Raw genomic sequence first — 24,604 nt, forward strand, 5'->3', positions numbered from 1 at the left:
TGGGGAACCCCAATGGAGAGAAGGTAGCAACATTCCTATTCTTCTTCCCCATCGACACGCTTCATTCTTCTGCTGAAATGATGTCTTTCTCTCTTTTTCCTGTTGCCAACCAAACATTTAATGATCACCTTTTCTTCCTTACTTTCTGTCTGGGAAGGATGGAAGTTTTGTACAACGTTTTAGTGAAATAAATGTAAACCTTGGAGTTGATGAGTCGCGTGCAGAACAAGTGACGAGAAGACCGAGCTCGCACTCATGCTGTTGAAATATCAAATAGATGTTATATAAATTGCTGTCAAACTACTAAAATATTGAATCGCAAGGAGCACAGTTTGTTCAGTTAACTCAAAATTAATCGCAATTGATCGCAGATAGAAATAATTTTTCATCGTTATTAAGTGTACCCTGGACAGATAATGTTCATGTTTTTATTACCACGACTGGACGATTAGTTTGCCTTAATGAAAAGGGACTCAAACTTTTATTTACAACACAAAAATGACTTGCAGTGTGTCGGTGTCTTGCCAGGTGTTGTAGGAGCTGTCGGAGCACTTGCATTCAGAGGAGAGGAGCTACACTTCCATGTTTAGATGGCAATTTCACACATTAATAACACATGTGGATTGTCGATTGTCAAAGATGTTTGGTTACGTAATCTGTGATTTTTCTGGGGACGGCGTGGGAAAGTCGGGAGAGTGGCCGTTAGAGATGCGCGGTTTGCAGTCTCATCCGCGGAGTCCGCGGGTCGGGCGGTTGACATGACGAAAAAATTGATTTTAATTAGATTCAGGCGGGTGGCGTTTGAACCATCCGGAAATATTTGATTTGCATGGTTCTGTGATCGGTATCCTTTGCCATTCAAAGTGCCGTTTAAGACCCGTGTCATAAGATAAGATACGCTATTATTCTCCTGAATGACTGCCGGTAGTCACCCAAGTAATGAGCATTAGGGCGTGCTATGAAGCCATTGACTTTCTCGCCTTCTACAACAAGAACGATTTGCTTGTCAGTCCAGCATAGCAACACGCACACGACTGCAAGGCATACTGCGTGACACAGAGTACACTAATGGTTGTGATATAAACAATTTTAACACTCTTAGTAATATGCGCCACGCTTTGAAGCCACACCAATGAAGAACGACAAACACATTTCGGGAGAACATCCTCACAGTAACACAACATAAACGCAACACAACAAATACCCATAATCCTTTGTATTCATGACAATCCCAGCAAACCCCCCCCCCCCCCCCCCCCCCATGCGTGGGGTTGGGGGGCGCGGCGTTTAAAATATATTCAGGTAGTGTCATGAATACAAAGGATTATGGGTATTTGTTGTGTTGCGTTTATGTTGTGTTACTGTGAGGATGTTCTCCCGAAATGTGTTTGTCAATCTTGTTGGGTGTGGCTTCACAGCGTGGCGCATATTAGTAAGTGTTAAAGTTGTTTATATCACAACCATCAGTGTACTCTGTATCACCCAGTATGCCTTTCAATCTTGAACGTGTAATTGAGGAAGCTGCACACAACATGTTGCCGGTCCATCAATCGGTTTGTACATGTTGTTGAAAATGTCTAAGGCAATGGCTTCACAGCACGCCCTTATTCTTGTCATCAGGATGAAAGCTACTGGATAGTCGCGGGGACGTAAGCAGCTCCAATTGTCATTGTTACTCTGTGTAACAGGTTTAAATAACTCGGTGAGTGGTAATGACGGACAACCTCTGATGTATTTCAGTGGGCGGTTGGTGGGTGGGTACGGTCCTGAGAAAATGTTGGTTCGGGTAGACGGCAGGTGGATGACGACTTTGGAGATGCGGATGATATAATTGCCTATCCGCGCATCTCTAGTGGCCGTGCCAGCAACTTGAGGGTTCCTGGTTCGATCCCCACCTTCTACCAACCTCGCCACGTCCGTTGTATTTCTTGAGCAAGACACTTCACCCTTGCTCCTGATGGGTCGTGGTTAGGGCCTTGCATGGCAGCTCCCTCCATCAGTGTGTAAATGTGTGTGTGAATGGGTAAATGTGGAAATAGTGTCAAAGCGCTTTGAGTACCTATACAAGTATAACCCATTAACCATATTTGTACAAGGTAATATTCCTATTCATACCTTCTCTCTTTTATATTTAAATATTATATTAAGCCTTCTAAACATTCTGTAAATGAGGACGATCAATCAGAACAGGTTATCAAATACTTTACACTCAATCTGCCATAAATCATTTGTTTTCAAATGGAAATATCACAGATTACAATACAAAACATCTTTGGCAGACCATGATCGTAATGTAAGACCATTTTTCATTTTGTTACGTAGTTACACTGGATGTGTAACTACGTAACAAAATGTTCTATTTTGTTCTTGTTTTTAAATTTGTACAGCAGTTGTGAAAAGCCAGGTGAGCCAGCGCAACACAAGATTCATCGTTGCATTTAATTCACTTTTTGAAGCTTTTCTATATAGGCAAAAACAAATACAGGTAGTACCAGGATTGTTTTTTAAATTGTACATTCAGGACTTTCAGGAATTAAACATTACATCTAATGTAAGCGTACCATATTGCTGTATTTTTAGCTCTGGATGCAGCCGTGCTGTATTCCACAGTCTCTTCTCGGTTGGAAGAGTGGCCGTGCCAGCAACTTGAGGGTTGCAGGTTCGATTCCCGCTTCCGCCATCCTAGTCACTGCCGTTGTGTCCTTGGGCAAGGCACTTTACCCACCTGCTCCCAGTGCCACCCACACTGGTTTAAATGTAACTTTGATATTGGGTTTCACAATGTAAAGCGCTTTGATTCACTAGAGAAAAGCGCTATATAAATATAATTCACTTCACTTCACATCTATTGTGACATGTTTTGATGACCTAAAAGTCTCCGATAAGTGACTTATTTATTGTCTTTGTCTCTGTTGAGATTTTATTCCATTTTACTCAGTTTGAGTAACAATCTATATTTTATGTTATTGACGCACTCAACTATAATCAAACTTGGATGTGAGGCTCCTCCTCTTTCTGAGTGGGGAAGGCGTTTGCTCCAATGATGTCGTCTCACGGCGGTGGAAGATGAAATAGTCGTGTCTTGTCCGAAGAACAAAAAGCCATGAATTTGGATCTGGTATTGAGTTGGACTTCTCTTTGTGCATTTCTGCTCGCTATTTTCCAGCTTGTGGCTCATCAATAACTGGACGCCATTACATTTCCCCGGGATAGACCGAGGGTCAAAATTAATCGCGGTTTAAAAAAAAACATTGCTGTTGAAGGAACTCAAATTTAACTTATCACGTTGACTTTGACACTACTTGTACGTATAAATACATATCAGTTCCCTCAGTTTGATGTCTACTGTGTGTGATTGTGAAAGTTCATTTACAATTTTTTTTTGTATTAACAATAGAAATATGATTAATTTAAAACATGTTTTGGTTTTTGTCTGCCGGGGTCTTGGAACGTGACCGCGGTGATTTGCCGCCATTGTCTTCTCCTGCCGTCGTTTTGTGTGTTTGTTTCTCCGAATAAGACGAGAGGCTGAGAATATTTTTGTGTTGATGCAATTGTCTTTGTGTGTTGTTGTGTGCGACAACAGCTGTTCCACAAACTGAAGAATCTGATGAGGCCTTATTCCGTCGAATTTCAGTCGCCGCTGGAGCTTTCTGCACAGGGTGAGCAAGCAACACTCTCATGGACGACGACAACGCACAGTTAAATACTTCAGACTGCCTGCTAGTTTCAGTAATGCAAAGTCATGAAGAATCCTATTTTACTTTGACAAAACATTACTTTTTCTGTGTGTCAACTTCCACCTCAAAAACCAAAAAGTACTAAGGGTGTCCCATTACAACTTTTTCCACTTCCGATACCGTACCAGTATTGGCCGATACCAATATTGATCTGTAACAGTATCATTCATACATGTATTATTTAGTTGTGTGCGAGGTAAGAAAAGAGTCAAAGAGAGAACAATGGTAGCTATGAAAAACACTAAGCTCTTTATTATTAAGTCTGGAATGGTGTCTTTAAGTTAGAGTGGAGTGGTAATTGTTTTATTTGGCATCAAAAAGTTAAGTTAATGACGCAGTACATGGAATGATGCAGACACTTTTGTTACTGGATACTCTCTAATACACTTGTGCCTTGGAGACTTTGTATGTGTAAGTAATATGTAACGGTAATTATTTGATACTTGTTTATATTGACCAATGTACCCTTTTATAGTTGAATGATTATTACTTATGTCTAGCTTGTGTGCTACTTTGTGCTTAGTTGTTGTGGAGCTGCTAGCGCCTAGTAGCCTATAGTATGTGTGTATATATAAATGTATATGTATATATATATATATATATATATATATATATATATATTCATACAGTGTATATATGTGTATATATATATATTTGTGTTTATATATATATTTATGTGTGTGTATATATGTTTATATGTATGTGTATATATATGTGTATATGTAAAGTGTGTATATGTTAATGTGTGTACTGTATATATATATATATATATATATATACATAGTGTGAATATATATATATATATATTTATACATATATACACACATACATATACAAATATATACATATGTATATATATGTATACATATATACACATACGTATACAAATATACATATGTGTATGTATATATATTGATACATACATATACTAATATATGTATGTATATATATATATATATATATATATATATATATATATATATATATATATATATAACCCGTATGTATATGTGTTTGTATATTTATTATATACGGTATACATATGTGTATTTCCCCTCTTATTCGTACAACTTTTGGAGCATCGTTAAAGAGTCATTTCGCTTTTAACCACCAGGGGGCATCAGATAAGCAGCAATATTTGATGTTACTAACAGACGTGTTGGTCCTACAAAAAGAATGACATGTTTTCTCCGCTGAAGGCAAAGAGATGATCGAGATGTACTTCGACTTCCGCCTCTACCGCCTTTGGAAGACACGCCAGCACTCCAAGCTCTTGGACTACGAGGACTTGTTGTGACCGGCGAGGGTGGAGTTGCTCGCGGACGCAACAGTGCCCCCTAGCGACGATGGAGATGCTCGTGGACGCAACGATGGAGATGTTAATGGACGCAACAGTGCCCTCTAGTGACGATGGAGATGTTAATGGACGCAACAGTGCCCTCTAGTGATGATGGAGATGTTAATGAATGCAACAGTGCCCCCTAGTGACGATGGAGATATTAATGGACGCAACAGTGCCCCCTAGTGATGCTTGAGATGTTAATGGAGACAACAGTGCCCTTGTGACAATGGAGATGCTCATGGACTCAACAGTGCCCCCTACTGAGGATGGGGATGCTCATCGACGCAACGATGGAGATGTTTATGGAGATAACAGTGCCCCTTAGTGACGATGGAGACAACAGTGCCCCCTAGTGATGATGGAGATGTTATTGGACATAATAATGCCCCCTAGTGACGATGGAGTTGTTAATGGACATAACAGTGCCCCCTAGTGATGATGGAGTTTTTAATGGACATAATAATGCCCCCCAGTGACGATGGAGACAACAGTGCCCCCTAGTGATGATGGAGTTGTTAATGGACATAACAGTGCCCCCTAGTGATGATGGAGTTTTTAATGGACATAATAATGCCCCCCAGTGATGATGGAGACAACAGTGCCCCCTAGTGATGATGGAGATGTTAATGGACATAATAATGCCCCCTAGTGATGATGGAGACAACAGTGCCCCCTAGTGACGATGGAGATGTTAATGGACATAACAGTGCCCCCCAGTGCCAAGTGGAAGCCATGCAGTGACTATCTCTTTTCCAACTTCCACCCCAAAGAGGTCCCCGCTGGTAAAAGAGTAAAAAGAGAAAGCAGGTGACCTTCATCAGGCTCATCTCTTCCTGTGCTGACGTCTTCTTCTCTGGTCCATATGTGAACAGGTGATCATCACACTTCTTCTTTTTCTTAAGAACAACTCAGGATTCAAGTCACACTTCTACCAACGTGTTGATCAGCGCTCCAGAAAAAAAGGATTTTGGAGAGAAAAAATGTTTGCTTGCCGCGGGAAAAAAGAGTGGATGACAAATGTTCCTGCTGTGATGTCATGAGGGATGTAATAGCCAGTCATCAGCGTGTTGTCATGGTGATTCTTCACAACTAAATACAATCTGGACACACCTAGAGGTGAGCATCTCAATCAACTCCTTTTTTCCTTGAACATACTTATTTGTTTTAGAAAAAACTCACTTTTTTCCACTTTCATCACTCTTTTAAACAAGTTTTTATTCTCCTTTTCTTATAAAACTCTTAATTTCTATTGCTACCTGACACAAAACCAAATATGCAATATTTTCCCCAAAAGTGGTGGTTTTCATCACATATTACTGAGTAATATTACAAATATTCTGCTACTGAAACCTTATTTGCACAATACGACTTTATTCTTATCAAATTGACCTCCTCGAAAAAGAGTAACAATTATTCTCCTAAAATTACGCAGGTTTTCCTCAGCCTCAGAACTTTGGTCTTTTACGATTTATTTCCTCCTCATATTACAATAATTATCGTAATGCTGCGACTTTATTCCCGTAACATTGAAACTTTATTTGTGGCCCACAGCTAATGTTTTAAAAGCCCACGGTACATTCTAAAAATACTATAAAAATAAACAAAAACATATATATATATATATATATATACACCTGTGCATATTTACGTGTGTGTGTGAGTATGTGTACATATATATATATATATATATACACACACATGTGTATAAATACTCATGTATGTATATATACGTGTGGAATAACATGTAAATACTGTATAAATATGTCAATATAAATGTATAAATACATATATACATATTTATATGTATATATATATACATATTTATATGTATATATATATATATATATATATATATACACACAAACATACACACAGACGCGTGTATACACACATATATATACACAAGTGTGTATATATGTGTGTATATATACATATGTTTACACATGTATATACTGTATGTGTATATATATATATATACATGCATATATACACATATGTGTATATATATATATATATATATATATATATATGTGTGTGTGTGTGTATATGTATATATATATATATAATATCTGATTTTTCTCACAGATTTATGACTTTTTATCCTGGAAAATGTGAAATTTTTCTTCTTCCTCATAGTACGATGTTTTGCAAAAGGCACCAATTTTACTCTCAAATAATTAATTTATTTGCGTAACATTGTGACTTTTTCATAATATTATGCACCAAAACCTAATATTTACTTTTTTTCTCATTACGTCTGTATTTTTCTGAAAATATCAGTTCCTGTCATGTATTCATGACTTTTAATAACTTTCTTTGCCGACGGATACAAAACCAAATATGCAATATTTCCCCCGAAGTGGTGCAAAGTGGAATATTTGCAGTGAGGTCAATATTTGACTTTGACATTTAGATTTTTGGAGAAGAAACAAAAACGTGCAGATTTTACTGGCCGGTTTGATTTAGATGCTCATCTCAAATTCCCCTAGAAGGAAGTTTAAAAAAAAAAAAAGGGCTTGGACGCAAGTGAGCAACAAAAAAAGATGAACAATAATCTTTGTGAATGAAAATCCATGAAATAAAACAAGGTTGTCGCCATCAATATTTTCTGAATAAAAACTCTGCTGCTGAGTGATGAAGAAGGTAGTTTTATTAAGTATTACTGCGTGTCATGCTGTCACAATACACATGTTAGCATGCAGCGGCACACCTTTTGTACACCACAAAGAAGAAAACACAAATAAAAGTGCTGACTCAGCTGCTCGAAGATCCCAAGAAAATTACAAAAAAATGTCTGCACATTGAGATTGCTCTGTGCCATGTTAGCTCTGCAACCTGGGATCCCACAAAATCCATGACCGGAAACACTTAGGTTGTGAGACTCGAGGTTTAGAAATTAATCAAGTTTTAATGTTCCGAGAAAAAAGTTCTAATATTACCAGGAATGTTGATGTAATATTGTAAGATAAAGACTAAAACGCTCTAGTGAAATAACAGAAAAACTATTTTCTCATCAAATTCTGACATGTTTATTTGGGTGATATAACAAATAGTCTGCTGTGAAACTTTATTTGCATAAAACAACTACATTCTTGTCAAATTTGACCTTTTTCTCCTTGAAAATACCAAATATTCTACTAGATTGTTGCAGTTTATCCTCATCCGCCCACAACTTTTAAAATGCTGCAAACTTTTTCTTTTAAGATGTACTTTTTCCCTTATATTACATTAGTTATAGTTCTGCAATAATATACATGTATACATATATATGTAGATATACATGTGTACATTTATGTATGTATGTATATATATATATAGATGTGTGTGTGTGTATGTGTATATATATATGTGTGTGTGTGTATGTATGTATGTATATATATGTTTATGTATATATGTATACATGCGTGTATATATATGTATATATGTGTATATATACACAGTATATATATATGTATATATATACACATATGTATATATATATACACATATACATATAAATACATATATATACACATATGTATACATTTATATATGTATATACATATATATACACATATGTATATACACATATGTGTGTATATATATGTATACACATATGTATATATACATATGTAGATATATTTACATTTATATGTATATATATTTACGTATATATGTATATGCGTATATATGAATATATAGTATATCGTACATATAAGTGATGTATCACAAAAATTATTTTTTGGCAGGAAAAAATATAAATGATATCAATGCATTGTTTTTACCTTACCTTGTAATATTAATTGTTCAGCAATAAATTCTAACTATAATTTTATAATTTTTTTCTGCTTATCTCTTGTAAGATTATGACTTAATTCTCAGGAAAATAAATTTGTAAAACAAACAAAATGGTTTTAAATGGAAAAAAAGACATAACATTTTCACATGAAGAAAAAAAATCCTTTTAGGTGAGGAAAAAGCACAAAAGAGATATTGTAGAGAAGTGTGGACATTAAATGTGGACATGAAGATGTACTCTGTGTATTCCTTCAAAGTGCAGTGAAATGACATAGAAATGCATAGAGAAGTTTGGGCTGAGCGGACGGAAGCATTGATTATTGACTATTGATGTTTGACCTGATTAGACGCGTACATGGCACATCTTCTCATACGTCCTGCAGATACGTCATGCATAGGCTGGTACAAAATGTACTCACAGGTTCTTCACATACAAAATGATTTGCTGCACGTGGAAAAAAAAGGGGGTGACTTTTTTGAGCAGACACGAGAAGAAGTGGTCCAACAAGCATGTGGACTGGAACTACAAGTGCAGATTATTTACACACCAGCACCTTGCAGAAGAGTATTGTCCGCACTGAAGATGGTCCTCTCAAAGTAAGTAAAGCATTATTAATAATAATAATATTCATATGAAAGTGTGCTGTTGTCGTACCTGAAAGTGGGAAAGTCACAAAGGAGAACCACGCCTGAGACTGGCATGCTGACAGTAAACATGCAACTACAGACCAGGGGGAGGAGGAGCCTGTCCTTCTGGAATCTTCCCACAGTCTCAAGGAGCCCCTGTGAATACTGTACGTACAGTAAGTTCTGGAAGAGTAAAGGGGTTTGGTGGCGCAGCAACACCGTTGAAATCCAACCTGCTGCATCAGGAAAGAGTCTCGTCTTCTCCCAACAACGGAAGATCTACACTCCTCGCACCTTCACCCGGCTGCTGCTGCTTCCTGCAAGTACAAGTAAAGAACAAGTAAAACTACAAGTACTCCTGGGTCCTATTCAGACTTTCTATGAATATTCAGAGTTGATGTAGTGGCACGCGCAGATAATATAATTATAATGTGGGATTTTAATACAGATATATATATATATATAAATACGTACAGTAAATACATATTTACCTGTATGTATATATACATACGTGTGTGTATGTATGTATATATACATGTTTATAAATATATATATATATATGCATATGTATATACATACACGTATATGCGTACATTTATGTATATACATACATGTACATATACATGTACATATACATATACATGTATGTATATACATACATGTTTGTATGTATGTGTATATACATGTATGTATATACATACATAAATGTATGTATATATACATGTATGTATGTGTATATATATGTGTATATGTATGTAGGTATATACAAAGATACTTGTATGTATGTGTGTGTATACATACATGAATGTATGTACGTAAATACATAGATGCATTTTTGTATGTATATACATACATGTATACATACGTGTATATATACATATACACGTATGTATATACATACATGTGTGTGTATATACATATGTGCATACACATGTATGTATATACATACATGCATGTATATACATACATACATGTATGTATATACATACATACATGTATGTATATACATACATAGTTGTATATACATACATACATACATACACATGTATGTATATATATATGTGTATATACCTACATACATGTATGTGGGTATATACACATACTTGTATGTATATATATACATGTATGTATATACACATGTATGCATATACATCGAGACATGTACTTATATACACATACATTATGTATATATACATACATGTATGTATACATGTATGCATATACATACATGTATGTAGGTATAGACATACATGTGTATATATATATATGCACACACACACACGTATGTATATACATACATGTATGTAGGTATATACACATACTTGTATGTATACATGTATGCATATACATACATGTATGTAGGTATAGACATACATGTGTATATATATATGCACACACACGTATGCATATACATACATGTATGTGTATATATATATATACATACATACATGTATGTGGGTATAGACATACATGTGTATATATATATATATATATACACATGTATGTCTATACATACATGTGTGTGTATATACATATGTGCATATACATCGATACATACATGTATGTATATACATACATGTATATCTATATACATACACTATGTATATATACACATACTTGTATGTATACATACATGTATGTAGCTGTATACACATACTTGTATGTATCGAATATGCATACATGTATATATACATATATGTGTATGTATATACATACAAGTATATGTAAGTATACATACAAGTATATGTGTATACAGCTACATGCATGTATGTATGTATAAACACATGTATGCATATACATACATGTATGTACATGCATACATACATACATGCATGTATATGTATGTATGTATGAATATACGTACTTATATGCATATATACATACATATATGTATATACAAACGTACATGTATGAATAATATACAAATGTGTATATACATACATGTACGTTTGTATATACATGCATGTATGTATAGACATACATGTAAGTCCATACATACATGCATGTATATGCACACATGTATATACATACATGTGTGCATCTATATACATATATGTATATCATTTATACATGTACGTTTGTATATACATACATACATACGTACGTATACACACATACATGTGTTTATATACATACATATATGGATATATACATGTATGTATATACAAACATACATGTATATATACATTATATATGTATATACATGTATGCATGCATATACATACATACATGTATGTATATGCATACATGTATGTATGTATATATACATACATGCATTTATGTATAAATACATACATGTATGTAGACGTATACATTTGTGTATATATGTACATACATACATGGATGTATCAATGTATATGCATACATGTATATATACGCATACATACATGTATATATGTAGTGCTATATACATGCATGTATGTGTACGTATGTATGTATATATACATACATGCATATATGTATAAATACATACATGTATGTATATAATACATGTATGTATATACGTACATATATGCATATATACATACATGTATATACAAACGTACATGCATGTATGTATGGACATGCATGTATGTATAGACATACATGTATGCATCTATATACATATATGTATATCATTTATACATGTACGTTTGTATATACATACATACATGTATACATACATACATACATACATGTATATATCCATACATATATGGATATATACATGTATGTATATACAAACATACATGTATAAATAATAAACATATATATATATATAATGTATGTATGTATATACATGTATGCATGTCTAGACATACATGTATGTATAGACATACATACATGTCTAGAGATGCATACATGTATATATATATACACATAAATACGTGTACATATATGTATATACACATGAATATGTGTGTATACATATATGTATGTATGTAGTGGCATATGCATGTATTTAGGTATATACATTCATACATGTATGTAAAACTACTACATACATACATGTATGTATATACATATATGTACATACATACATGTATATACATATATGTATGTATATACATACATGTATGTATATACGTATATACATACTTACATATATACATACATATATTTATATATACATACATACATGTATATACATATATATAAATATATGTATGTATATATACATGTATGTATGTATGTATGTATGTATATATACATACATGTACGTATATACATACATGTATGTATATACATACATGTATGCATATACGTACATATATGTATATATACATGTATGTATGTATATATACATACATGTATGAATATACATACATACATGTATGTATGTATACATACATACATGTATATATACATATATGTACGTATATGCATACATGTATGTATATACATGTATGCATATACGTACATATATGTATATATACATGTATGTATATACAAACGTACATGTATGAATAATATACATATATGTATATACATACATATGTATATCACTTATACATGTACATATGTATAGACATACATGAATAGACACACATGTATGTATGTCCATACATACATGCATGTATATACGTACATGTATGCATCTATATACATTATGTATATCATTTATACATGTACGTTTGTATATACATACATATATGGATATATACATACATGTATGTATATACAAACGTACATGTATAAATAATATACATACGTATATACATACATGTATGCATGTATAGACATATACATATATGTATATACATGCATGTTTGTATAGACATACATACATGTATGTCTATACAAACGTACATGTATAAATAATATACATATATACATACATATATGTATACATACATGATGGAGCAAAAAAGTATTTCGTCAGCCACCGATTGTGCTAGTTCTCCCAAACAAAAATGGTGACAGGTCTGTAATTTTAATCGAGTTGAGTTAATACCAAAATGGATACATGGATGATACAGCAGAGGATTGGGAGAATGTCATGTGGTCAGATGAAACCAAAATAGAACTTTTTGGTGTAAACTCAACTCGTCGTGTTTGGAGGAAGAAGAATACTGAGTTGCAGCCCAAGAACACCATACCTACTGTGAAGCATGGGGGTGGAAACATGCTTTGGGGATGTTTTTCTGCTAAGGGGACGGGACCATTGATCCGTCTTAAGGAAAGAATGAATGGGGCCATGTATCGTGAGATTTTCAGCCAAAATCTCCTTCCATCAGTGAGAGCTTTGAATGGTTGACCAAATACTTATTTTCCACCATAATTTACTAATAAATTATTTAAAATTCCTACAATGTGAATTCCTGGATTTTGTCTCTCACAGTTGAAGTGTACCTATGATGATATATATATATATATATATATATATACATATATACATATATATCTATATATACATTTTTATATATATGTATATATATATATGTATATATGTGTATATATATATATATATATATATATATATATACATACATATATGTGTGTATATATATATATATGTATATATATATATATATACATACATACACACACATACACACACACCTTCTAATTGAGAACTTTGCTTCACTATACCAACGTTTTGATTGAGGAACCCTGCTGAAGAACCAGTTGAGTGTGTAAATGGAGGTTCCATATATGGACATGAAGTGAGAGTCCTTACGTGTGTGAGCCGCTGCTTCCTTCTTTCCTGGCCCAATCAAAAGGGTTCCCAAAGGATCTCTTCCTCAACATGGTCCTCACCAGGATCTGTACAAAGACATTTTTATTGCATGTGTGAATATTCATGTGCTCACTATGTATGCATGTGTGAATATTCATGTGCTCATTATGTATGACACTTGTTTCAAACTGTATAATATGACATTACATAGTAGTGTGAAACTTAATGTAACTTCTCCTATACTTCTCACAGTGCAGTACATTTGCTATATAAATACTAATAAAACAGATTGCAGTATATATCTTAGTATATAAATAATAATAAAACAGATTACAGTAAATATATTATTAGTATACAAATATTAAAACATTACAGTAAATACATTATTAGTATATAATTGATAAGAAAACAGATTATAGGCATATATTTGTGATATGATTAATAACAAAACAGGTTATAGTAAACATATTGTTTTATTATTGTTAATAAAAACAGATTGTTAATATATTACGTGCAAAATAAATGATAATAAAACATTACAGACAATATATCATTCGCTTATAAAAGATAGTAAAACAAGTTACGTTAATTTATTTGCAATATTAATACTAATAAAACAGGTTACAGTTAAAATATTGTTATATCCATAAAACAGACGAGAGACAATATATTTTCTATATAAATAATAGTAAAACAGGTTACAGTCAATATAATATTGTTATATAAATAATAATACAGATGAGTTGTCCAGGGTGTACCCCGCCTTCCGCCCGATTGTAGCTGAGATAGGCGCCAGCGCCCCCCGCGACCCCGAAAGGGAATAAGCGGTAGAAAATGGATGGATGGAGTATATATTTTCTAGTTATAAATGATAACAAAACAGGTTACGGTTGATATATTATTTGCTATAAAAATAAAACAGATTGGAGAGAATACATCATTCAGTTATAAATGATAATAAAACATAGTACAGTTAATATATTTGATATAAAAATAATTATAAAACAGATTACAGAGAATATACTGTTCAGTTATGAATGATAATAAAACAGGTTACAGTTAATATATTATTGCTATATAAATTATAATAAAACAGATTAGAGAGAATATATTGTTCAGTTATAAATGATAATAAAACATGTTACAGTTAATATATTATTGCTATATAAATAATAAAACAGATGAGAGAATGTATTTTTCAGTCATAAATGATAATAAAACAGGTTACCGTTATTATATTATTGCTATATAAATAATAAAACAGATGAGATAATATATTGTTCAGTTATGAATTATAATAAAACAGGTTACAGTAAATATATTATTGCTGTATAAATAATTAAGCAGATTACAGTTGATATATTATTTGCTATATAAATAATAATAAAACAGGTAACAGTAAATATATTATTGCTATATAAATAATTAAGCAGATTACAGTTTATATATTATTTGCTATATAAATAATAATAAAACAGGTTACAGTTAATATACTATTTAAATTATTATAACATGTATAGATATACATATATATTTTTTTATTTTATTTTTTTTTTCCTAAATTTGATTATATGTTCATATTTTTTGGTCGAGCAGATATTTTCTTTATATTTCAATGTTTGTTTTTGTCAAATATTGAACATGTCCTCTCAGTACCACATGTTCGTGATGATATTGTCATATTTAGTGTTTTGCTAAGGCCGATACATGTTTGCTCATGTTGATATCAGCATCTTACTTAAGTCACGTGACACTGCAGTCATCACATTGCTATTATCAATGAGAGTGATTCTTCAAATGCAGAGTCAGCATGTTAGTTCTCACCACAGTTGGCAGGCTGGGAATGTGCTTGACAGAGTTCTCCACCTCCTCCTCCGTCACCTCGATGAGCGAGCAGCAGTTGTCGTCCTCCGGGGGGAGGGGCTCGGCGCCGTGCCGGGTCACCCACGGGTGCACCTGTGAGACCGGGGTGGGGGTTGGGGGTCAGGGGGTCAGGAGGACAGAAGGCCCCCTGGTGGAGGAGAATATCTTACTTTCATCTGTGGAATTGATATTCTGCTCTCAGGGTTCTTGTCCAGCATCTTCAGCAGCAAGTCCTTCAGGTCCTCAGACACCTCAGCACTGTGGCCATGACATCATCATCATCATTACATTGTAATAATACTTCTAATAATCCTTGTAATTACATGATAATACTTGCTAACATAACAATACTTGGAATAACATAATAATACTTCTATTATACATAATAATACTTGTCATAACATCATAATCCTGGTAATAACCATACTAATCATTGTAATAAACATGATAATACTTTTAATAATACATGTAATAACATAATAATCCTTGTAAGAAACATAATAGTCATTGTAATAAAATAATACGTATTGTTAAACACATAATGATCCTTGTAATAACATAATAATCAGTTGTTATAAACACAATAATGGGTTGTAATAACTTAATAATGTGTTGTAATAACACAATCGGTTGTAGTTACATAATCCTTGTTAATAACCATATTCTTTGTAAGAAACGAAACAATACTTGTAATAACAATATAATTGATTGTAAAAACAATATTTTTAATAACATAATTATACTTGTAATAACATACTAATCATTGAATGTAATAAACAGAATAATGGGTCTTAATAACATATTTATACTTATAATAAACATAATGAGTTGTAATAACAATGATCCTTGTAATAAATATAATAATGGGTCGTAATAACATAATGATCCATGTAATATACATAATGATGGGTTGTAATAACATAATAATCCTTCTAATAACAATAATCATTGTAATAAGAATAATAATGGGTCATAATAACATAATAATCAATGTAATAAACATAATTAAACTTGTAATAACAATCCATGTAATAAACATAATAACATGATCCATGTAATAACATAATGGGTTGGAATAACAATAATCCATGTAATAAACATAATAATGGGTTGTAATAACATAATAATCCATGTAATAAACATAATAATGGTTTGTAATAACATAATAATCCATGTAATAAACATAATAATGGGTTGTAATAACATAATAATCCATGTAATATACATAATGATGGGTTGTAATAACATAATAATCCTTCTAATAACAATAATCGTAATAAAAATAATGGGTCATAATAACATAATAATCAATGTAATAAACATAATGGGTTGTAATAACATAATTAAACTTGTAATAACAATCCATGTAATAAACATAACATGATCCATGTAATAACATAATGGGTTGGAATAACATAATAATCCATGTAATAAACATAATAATGGGTTGTAATAACATAATAATCCATGTAATAAACATAATAATGGGTTGTAATAACATAATAATCCATGTAATAAACATAATAATGGGTTGTAATAACATAATAATCCATGTAATAAACATAATAATGGTTTGTAATAACATAATAATCCATGTAATAAACATAATGGGTTGTAATAACATAATAATGGGTTGTAATAACCATAATAATCCATGTAATAAACATGAGTTGTAATAACATAATAATCCATGTAATAAACATAATGGGTTGTAATAACATAACGAGTTGTAATAACATAATGGGTTGTAATAACAATAATGGGTTGTAATAAACATAATAATGGGTTGTAATAACGTAATAATGTGTTGTAATAACACAATCGGTTGTAGTTACATAATCCTTGTTAATAACCATAATCTTTGTAAGAAACGAAACAATACTTGTAATAAAAATATAATTGGTTGTAAAAACAATATTTTTAATAACATAATTATACTTGTAATAACATACTAATCATTGTGATAACATAGTAATACTTGTAATTACATAATCCATGTAATAAACATAATTGGTTGTAATAACATAATAAAGAATGTAATAAACAGAATAATGGGTCTTAAGAACAATCTTTGCAACAACATAATAATGGGTCATAATAACATATTTATACTTATAATAAACATGAGTTGTAATAACATAATAATCCTTGTAATAAATATAATAATGGGTCGTAATAACATAATGATCCATGTAATATACATAATGATGGGTTGTAATAACATAATAATCCTTCTAATAATAATCATTGTAATAAGAATAATAATGGGTCATAATAACATAATAATCAATGTAATAAACAATGGGTTGTAATAACATAATTAAACTTGTAATAACAATCCATGTAATAAACATAATAACATGATCCATGTAATAACATAATGGGTTGGAATAACATAATAATCCATGTATTAAACATAATAATGGGTTGTAATAACATAATAATCCTTGTAATAAACATAATAATGGTTTGTAATAACATAATAATCCATGTAATAAACATAATGGGTTGTAATAACATAATAATGGGTTGTAATAACCATAATAATCCATGTAATAAACATAATAATGGGTTGTAATAACAATCCATGTAATAAACATAATAACATGATCCATGTAATAACATAATGGGTTGTAATAACATAATAATCCATGTATTAAACATAATAATGGGTTGTAATAACATAATAATCCTTGTAATAAACATAATAATGGTTTGTAATAACATAATAATCCATGTAATAAACATAATGGGTTGTAATAACATAATAATGGGTTGTAATAACCATAATAATCCATGTAATAAACATAATAATGGGTTGTGATAACATAATAATCCATGTAATAAACATAATAATGGTTTGTAATAACATAATAATCCATGTAATAAACATAATGGGTTGTAATAACATAATAATGGGTTGTAATAACAATAATAATCCATGTAATAAACATAATAATGGGTTGTAATAACATAATAATCCATGTAATAAACATAATAACATGATCCATGTAATAACATAATGGGTTGTAATAACATAATAATCCATGTAATAAACATAATAATGGGTTGTAATAACATAATAATCCATGTAGTAAACATAATAATGGTTTGTAATAACATAATAATCCATGTAATAAACATAATGGGTTGTAATAACAATAATAATCCATGTAATAAACATAATAATGGGTTGTAATAACATAATAATCCATGTAATGAACATAATGGGTTGTAATAACATAACAGTTTGTAATAACATAACGAGTTGTAATAACATAATGGGTTGTAATAACAATAATGGGTTGTAATAACGTAATTAAACTTGTAATATCAATCCATTTAATAAACATAATTTATGTAATAACATAATAATAGGTTGTATGGGTTGTAATAAACATAATGGGTTGTAATAACATAATGCATTGTAATAAACATATGTTATAAAAACATAAAAAATGGGTTGTAATAAACATAATAATGGGTTTGTAATAACATAATGCGTTGTAATAACATAATAATGGATTGTAATAAACATAATAGGTTATAATATAACAATGGGTTGTAATAAACATAATGGGTTGTAATAACATAATAGGTTGTAATAACAACAATGGGTTGTAATAAACATAATAGGTTATAATAACGTAATAATGGGTTGTAATAAACATAATAGGTTGTATTAAAGTAATGTTTATAAAGAAGTAGAAAGCGACCGTTCTGGCAACTCCACTGGCAGCGTTCTGATCTTGTGATGCAGGCTGAGGATGCGCTCGTCCATAAAGGGACACTGCACACAAGGACACACGTGAAAATGGTTCCTGGCTGTTGTCGTCACACCCAGAGAGAGAGAGGGAGAGACTCACCACTCCAAAGACGAAGCAGTAGAGCGTCACACCCATGGCCCAAACATCCAGCGCCTGCATGGTTAGTTAGACACACACCAGGCTAGTCAGCATACAAGTAGCACATTCCACAAGAGTCAAGCTTCAATTGAGCAAATCTGTTCAAATTTTAGCATGCTAACGTTAGCATGAGGACATAGAAAAGTTAGCATTCTTCTAAGATGGTGCCAGGTGTTAAACTCCATCATTTTTAGGCTAAAACAAATAACATATCTATCATAAAACATTAGCATGCTAACGTTAGCATGAGGACATAGGAAAAGCTGGCATTCTTTTAAGATGGTGCCAGTTATCAATAGTCATAGTTTTTAGGTCCAAACAAATGCAATTAGCTAATTATGCTAACATAAAAATAAAAAATTAGCATGCTAAAATTAACATGATAAAATAAGAAAGGCCAGCATACTTCTACTAAGGCTTCAAATATCAAAAGCCACGAGATTTTAGGTTAAAATTAATACAATTAGCTAAAATGCTATTATAAAGTGCTAGCTTGCTAACGCTGGCATGTTATAATGAGAACAGTGAGTGTACTTGCCAGTTGGCAACAAGTAGCAAATTCCACAAGAGTTAAGGTTCAATTGATAAAAATCAGTTAAAATTTTGGCATGCTAACGTTAACATGAGGACATAGGAAAAGTTGGCCTTCTTTTAAGATGGTGCCAGGTATTAAAAGCCAGGATTTGTAGGTTCAAACAAATATAATGAGCTGAATTTCTAGCATAAAACATTGGCATGCTACCGTTAGCATGAGGACATAGAAAAGTTAACATTCTTCTAAGATGGTGCCAGGTGTTAAAAGCCATCATTTTTAGGCTAAAACAAATAACATATCCATCATAAAACATTAGCATGCTAACGTTAGCATTAGGACATATGAAAAGCTGGCATTCTTTTAAGATGGCGATAGTAATCAATAGCCATAGTTTTTAGGTCTAAACAAATGCAATTAGGTAATTATGCTAACATAAAAAGTTAGCATGCTAACATTAACATGATAAAATTGGAAAGGTCAGCATACTTCTACTAAGGCTTCAAATATCAAAAGCCACGAGATTTTAGGTTGAAAGTAATACAATTAGCTAAAATGCTATCATAAAGTGCTAGCTCGCTAACGCTGGCATGTTATAATGAGAACAGTGAGCGTACTTGCTAGTTGGAAACATTAGCAAATTCCACAAGAATAAGGGTTCAATTGATAAAAATCAGTTAAAATTTTAGCATGCTAACATTAGCATGAGGATATAGGAAAAGTTGGCCTTCTTTTAAGATGGTGCCAGGTATTAAAAGCCAGGATTTGTAGGCTCAAACAAATATAATGAGCTGAATTTCTAGCATAAAACATTAGCATGCTACCGTTAGCATGAGGACATAGAAAAGTTAGCATTCTTCTAAGATGGTGCCAGGTGTTAAACTCCATAATTCTTAGGCTAAAACAAATAACATATCTATCATAAAACATTAGCATGCTAACATTAGCATGAGGACATAGGAAAAGCTGCCATTATTTTAAGATGGCGCCAGTTATCAATAGCCATAGTTTTTAGTTCTAAACAAATGCAATTAGCTAATTATGCTAATATAAAAAGTTAGCATGCTAACATTTAACATAATAAAATAGGAAAGGTCAGCATACTTCTACGAAGGCTTCAAATATTAGAAGCCATGAGATTTTAGGTTAAAGTTAATACAATTAGCTTAAATGCTAGCATAAAGTGCTAGCTCGCTAACGCTGGCATGTTATAATTAGAACAATGAGCGTACTTGCCAGTTGGCAACAAGTAGCATATTCCACAAGAGTCAAGCTTCAACTGATCAGATCTGTTCAAATTTTAGCATGCTAACGTTAGCATGAGGACATAGGAAAAGTCAACATTCTTCTAAGACGGTGCCAGGTATTAAAATCCATCATTTTTAGGCTACAACAAATAACATTTCTAGCATAAAACATTAGCATGAGGACATAGGAAAAGTTGACATTCTTTTAAGATGGTGTCAGTTATCAATAGCTATCATTTTTATGTTTAAACAAATGCAATTAGCTAAAATGCTAACAATAAATGTTAGCATGCTAACATTGACATGCTAAAATAGGAAAGGTCAGCATACTTCTACTAAGGCTTCAAATATCAAAAGCCACAAGATTTTAGGTTAAACAATTAGCTAAAGTGCTAGCTCGCTAACGCTGGCATGTTAAAATGAGAACAGTGAGTGTACTTGCCAGTTGGCAACAAGTAGCAAATTCCACAAGAGTTAGGGTTCAATTGATAAAAATCTGTAAAAACTTTAGCATGCTAACTTTAGCATGAGGACATAGGAAAAGTTGGCCTTCTTTTAAGATGGTGCCAGGTATTAAAAGCCAGGATTTGTAGGTTTAAACAAATAAAATTTGTAGCATAAAACATTAGCATGCTAACATTAGCATGAGGACATAGGAAAAGTACTTCTAGAATGGCGGCGAGTAAGCAAATCCTTGATTTTTTAGGTTTAAAGGAATACAACATAAAACTTTAGCATGTTAACATAGGTGAAGTTAGCACACTCGTAAGACCGCCCACAAAGACAAAGTGGTATTGCAGTACTAGTTGGAGTACTAGTTACAGTATTAGTTACAGTTCTAGTTGCAGTACTAGTTGGAGTAAGAGTTGGAGTTCTAGTTGCAGTACTAGTTGCGGTACTAGTTGCGGTACTAGTTGCAGTACTAGTGTCAGTACTAGTTGGAGTACTAGTTGGAGTACTAGTTGGAGATCTAGTTGTAGTTCTAGTTGCAGTACTAGTTGTAGTTCTAGTTGCAGTACTAGTTGTAGTTCTAGTTGCAGTAATAGTTGTAGTTCTAGTTGCAGTAATAGTTGTAGTTCTAGTTGCGGTACTAGTTAGAGTTCTAGTTGCAGTACTAGTTGGAGTTCTAGTTGCAGTACTAGTTGGAGTACTAGTTGGAGTACTAGTTGCAGTACTAGTTGCAGTACTAGTAGGAGCTCTAGTTGGAGTACTAGTTGCAGTAGTAGTTGGAGTTCTAGTTGCAGTACTAGTTGCAGTACTAGTTGCAGTACTAGTTTGAGTTCTAGTTGCAGTACTAGTTGGAGTACTAGTTTGAGTTCTAGTTGCAGTACTAGTTGGAGTTCTAGTTGCAGTACTAGTTGGAGTTCTAGTTGCAGTACTAGTTGCAGTACTAGTTGGAGTTCTAGTTGCAGTACTAGTAGGAGTTCTAGTTGGAGTACTAGTTGCAGTAGTAGTTGCAGTACTAGTCGGAGTTCTAGTTGCAGTACTAGTTGGAGTTCTAGTTGCAGTACTAGTTGCAGTACTAGTTGGAGTTCTAGTTGCCGTACTAATTGCAGTACTAGTTGGAGTTCTAGTTGGAGTACTAGTTGCAGTACTATTTGGAGTTCTAGTTGCAGTACTTGTTGCAGTACTAGTTGGAGTTCTAGTTGCAGTTATAGTTGCAGTTCTAGTTGGAGGTCTAGTTGCAGTTCTAGTTGCATTTCAAGTTGCAGTTCTAGTTGCATTTCAAGTTGCAGTTCTAGTTGCAGTACGAGTTGCAGTACTAGTTGGAGTTCTAGTTGCTGTACTAATTGCAGTAGTAGTTGCAGTACTAATGTCAGTACTAGTTGGGAGTTGTAGTTGCAGTACTAGTTGGAGTTGTAGTTGCAGTACTAGTTGGAGTTCTAGTTGCAGTTCTAGTTGCAGTACTAGTTGGAGTTCTAGTTGCAGTACTAGTTGCAGTACTAGTGTCAGTACTAGTGGCGCCAGCTGACCTTGCCAGAGAAGTTCTTCCTGGTGTCAGACAGAGTCTCGGGGGCCAAGAAGGCAGGTGTGCCCACAGTGCTGGTCAGCAGGGCGTCTGTCCCCTGGAACTGGTTGCTCACCCCGAAGTCTGCGATCTTGATGTGGCCGTCTTCTGCCACCAGCAGGTTGGAGGGCTTCACGTCTCGGTGGATGATCCTCTGGTAGTGTACTGCACACAGGAAGCACTAATACTCTCATATACTACACTCTAGTAGGAATAGTCTCATACACTACCACAGTACACACTACACTCAAGTAGTAATACTGTCATAAACTACCACAGTACACACTACACCAGGGGTCACCAACACCAGGTAGCCCGTAAGGACCAGATGAGTCGCCCGCTGGCCTGTTCTAAAAATAGCTCACATAAGCAGCACTTACCAGTGAGCTGCCTCTATTTTTTAAATTGTATTTAATTACTAGCAAGCTGGTCTCATTTTGCTCGACATTTTTAATTCTAAGAGAGACAAAACTCAAATAGAATTTGAAAATCCAAGAAAAAATTTTAAAGACTTGGTCTTCACTTGTTTAAAAACATTCATTTATTTATTTTTTTACTTTGATTCTTATAACTTTCAGATTTTAGAGAAAAAACACAACCTTAAAAATGATTTTTAAACACATATACCTTTTTACCTTTTAAATTCCCTCCTCTTCTTTCCAGACAATGCAAATCAATGTTCAAGTACATTTATTTTTTTATTGTAAAGAATAATAAATACATTTTAATTTAATTCTTCATTTTAGCTTCTTTCGACAAAGAATATTTGTGAAATATTTCTTCAAACTTCTTATGATTAAAATTCAATAAAATTATACAAGCAAATCTAGAAAATCTGTAGAATCAAATTTAAATCTTATTTCAAAGTATTTTGAATTTCTTTTAAAATTTTTGTTCTGTAAA

General features: G+C 32.6%; 2 protein-coding genes across 3 annotated transcripts in view; one reads left to right on the forward strand and one right to left on the reverse strand.

Moving 5' to 3' along the window:
- The window catches only part of nsmfa (NMDA receptor synaptonuclear signaling and neuronal migration factor a), a 31,333-nt gene extending 25,138 nt beyond the window's left edge, over positions 1-6,195 (forward strand). The window contains exons 8-11 of the mRNA XM_061907946.1: positions 1-23; positions 3,587-3,662; positions 4,940-5,889; positions 5,985-6,195. The exon at positions 1-23 is cut by the window's left edge and continues 80 nt beyond it. Of these exons, the coding sequence (XP_061763930.1) occupies positions 1-23; positions 3,587-3,662; positions 4,940-5,037 (197 nt within the window). The 3' untranslated portion in view covers positions 5,038-5,889; positions 5,985-6,195. The remainder of the gene's footprint in view (positions 24-3,586; positions 3,663-4,939; positions 5,890-5,984) is intronic.
- A 1,515-nt stretch (positions 6,196-7,710) lies between these two features.
- Positions 7,711-24,604, reverse strand: part of LOC133557473 (calcium/calmodulin-dependent protein kinase kinase 2) — a 55,954-nt gene continuing 39,060 nt past the window's right edge. For both annotated transcript variants that reach the window (XM_061907948.1, XM_061907947.1), the window contains exons 11-17: positions 23,667-23,866; positions 19,876-19,929; positions 19,726-19,799; positions 16,180-16,267; positions 15,971-16,102; positions 14,147-14,232; positions 7,711-9,803 (exon numbers count right to left, since the gene is read on the reverse strand). In XM_061907948.1, the coding sequence (XP_061763932.1) occupies positions 9,728-9,803; positions 14,147-14,232; positions 15,971-16,102; positions 16,180-16,267; positions 19,726-19,799; positions 19,876-19,929; positions 23,667-23,866 (710 nt within the window). In that variant the 3' untranslated portion in view covers positions 7,711-9,727. The remainder of the gene's footprint in view (positions 9,804-14,146; positions 14,233-15,970; positions 16,103-16,179; positions 16,268-19,725; positions 19,800-19,875; positions 19,930-23,666; positions 23,867-24,604) is intronic.

The sequence above is a fragment of the Nerophis ophidion genome, linkage group LG08 (assembly GCF_033978795.1).
Source record: "Nerophis ophidion isolate RoL-2023_Sa linkage group LG08, RoL_Noph_v1.0, whole genome shotgun sequence".
Taxonomy (NCBI): domain Eukaryota; kingdom Metazoa; phylum Chordata; class Actinopteri; order Syngnathiformes; family Syngnathidae; genus Nerophis; species Nerophis ophidion.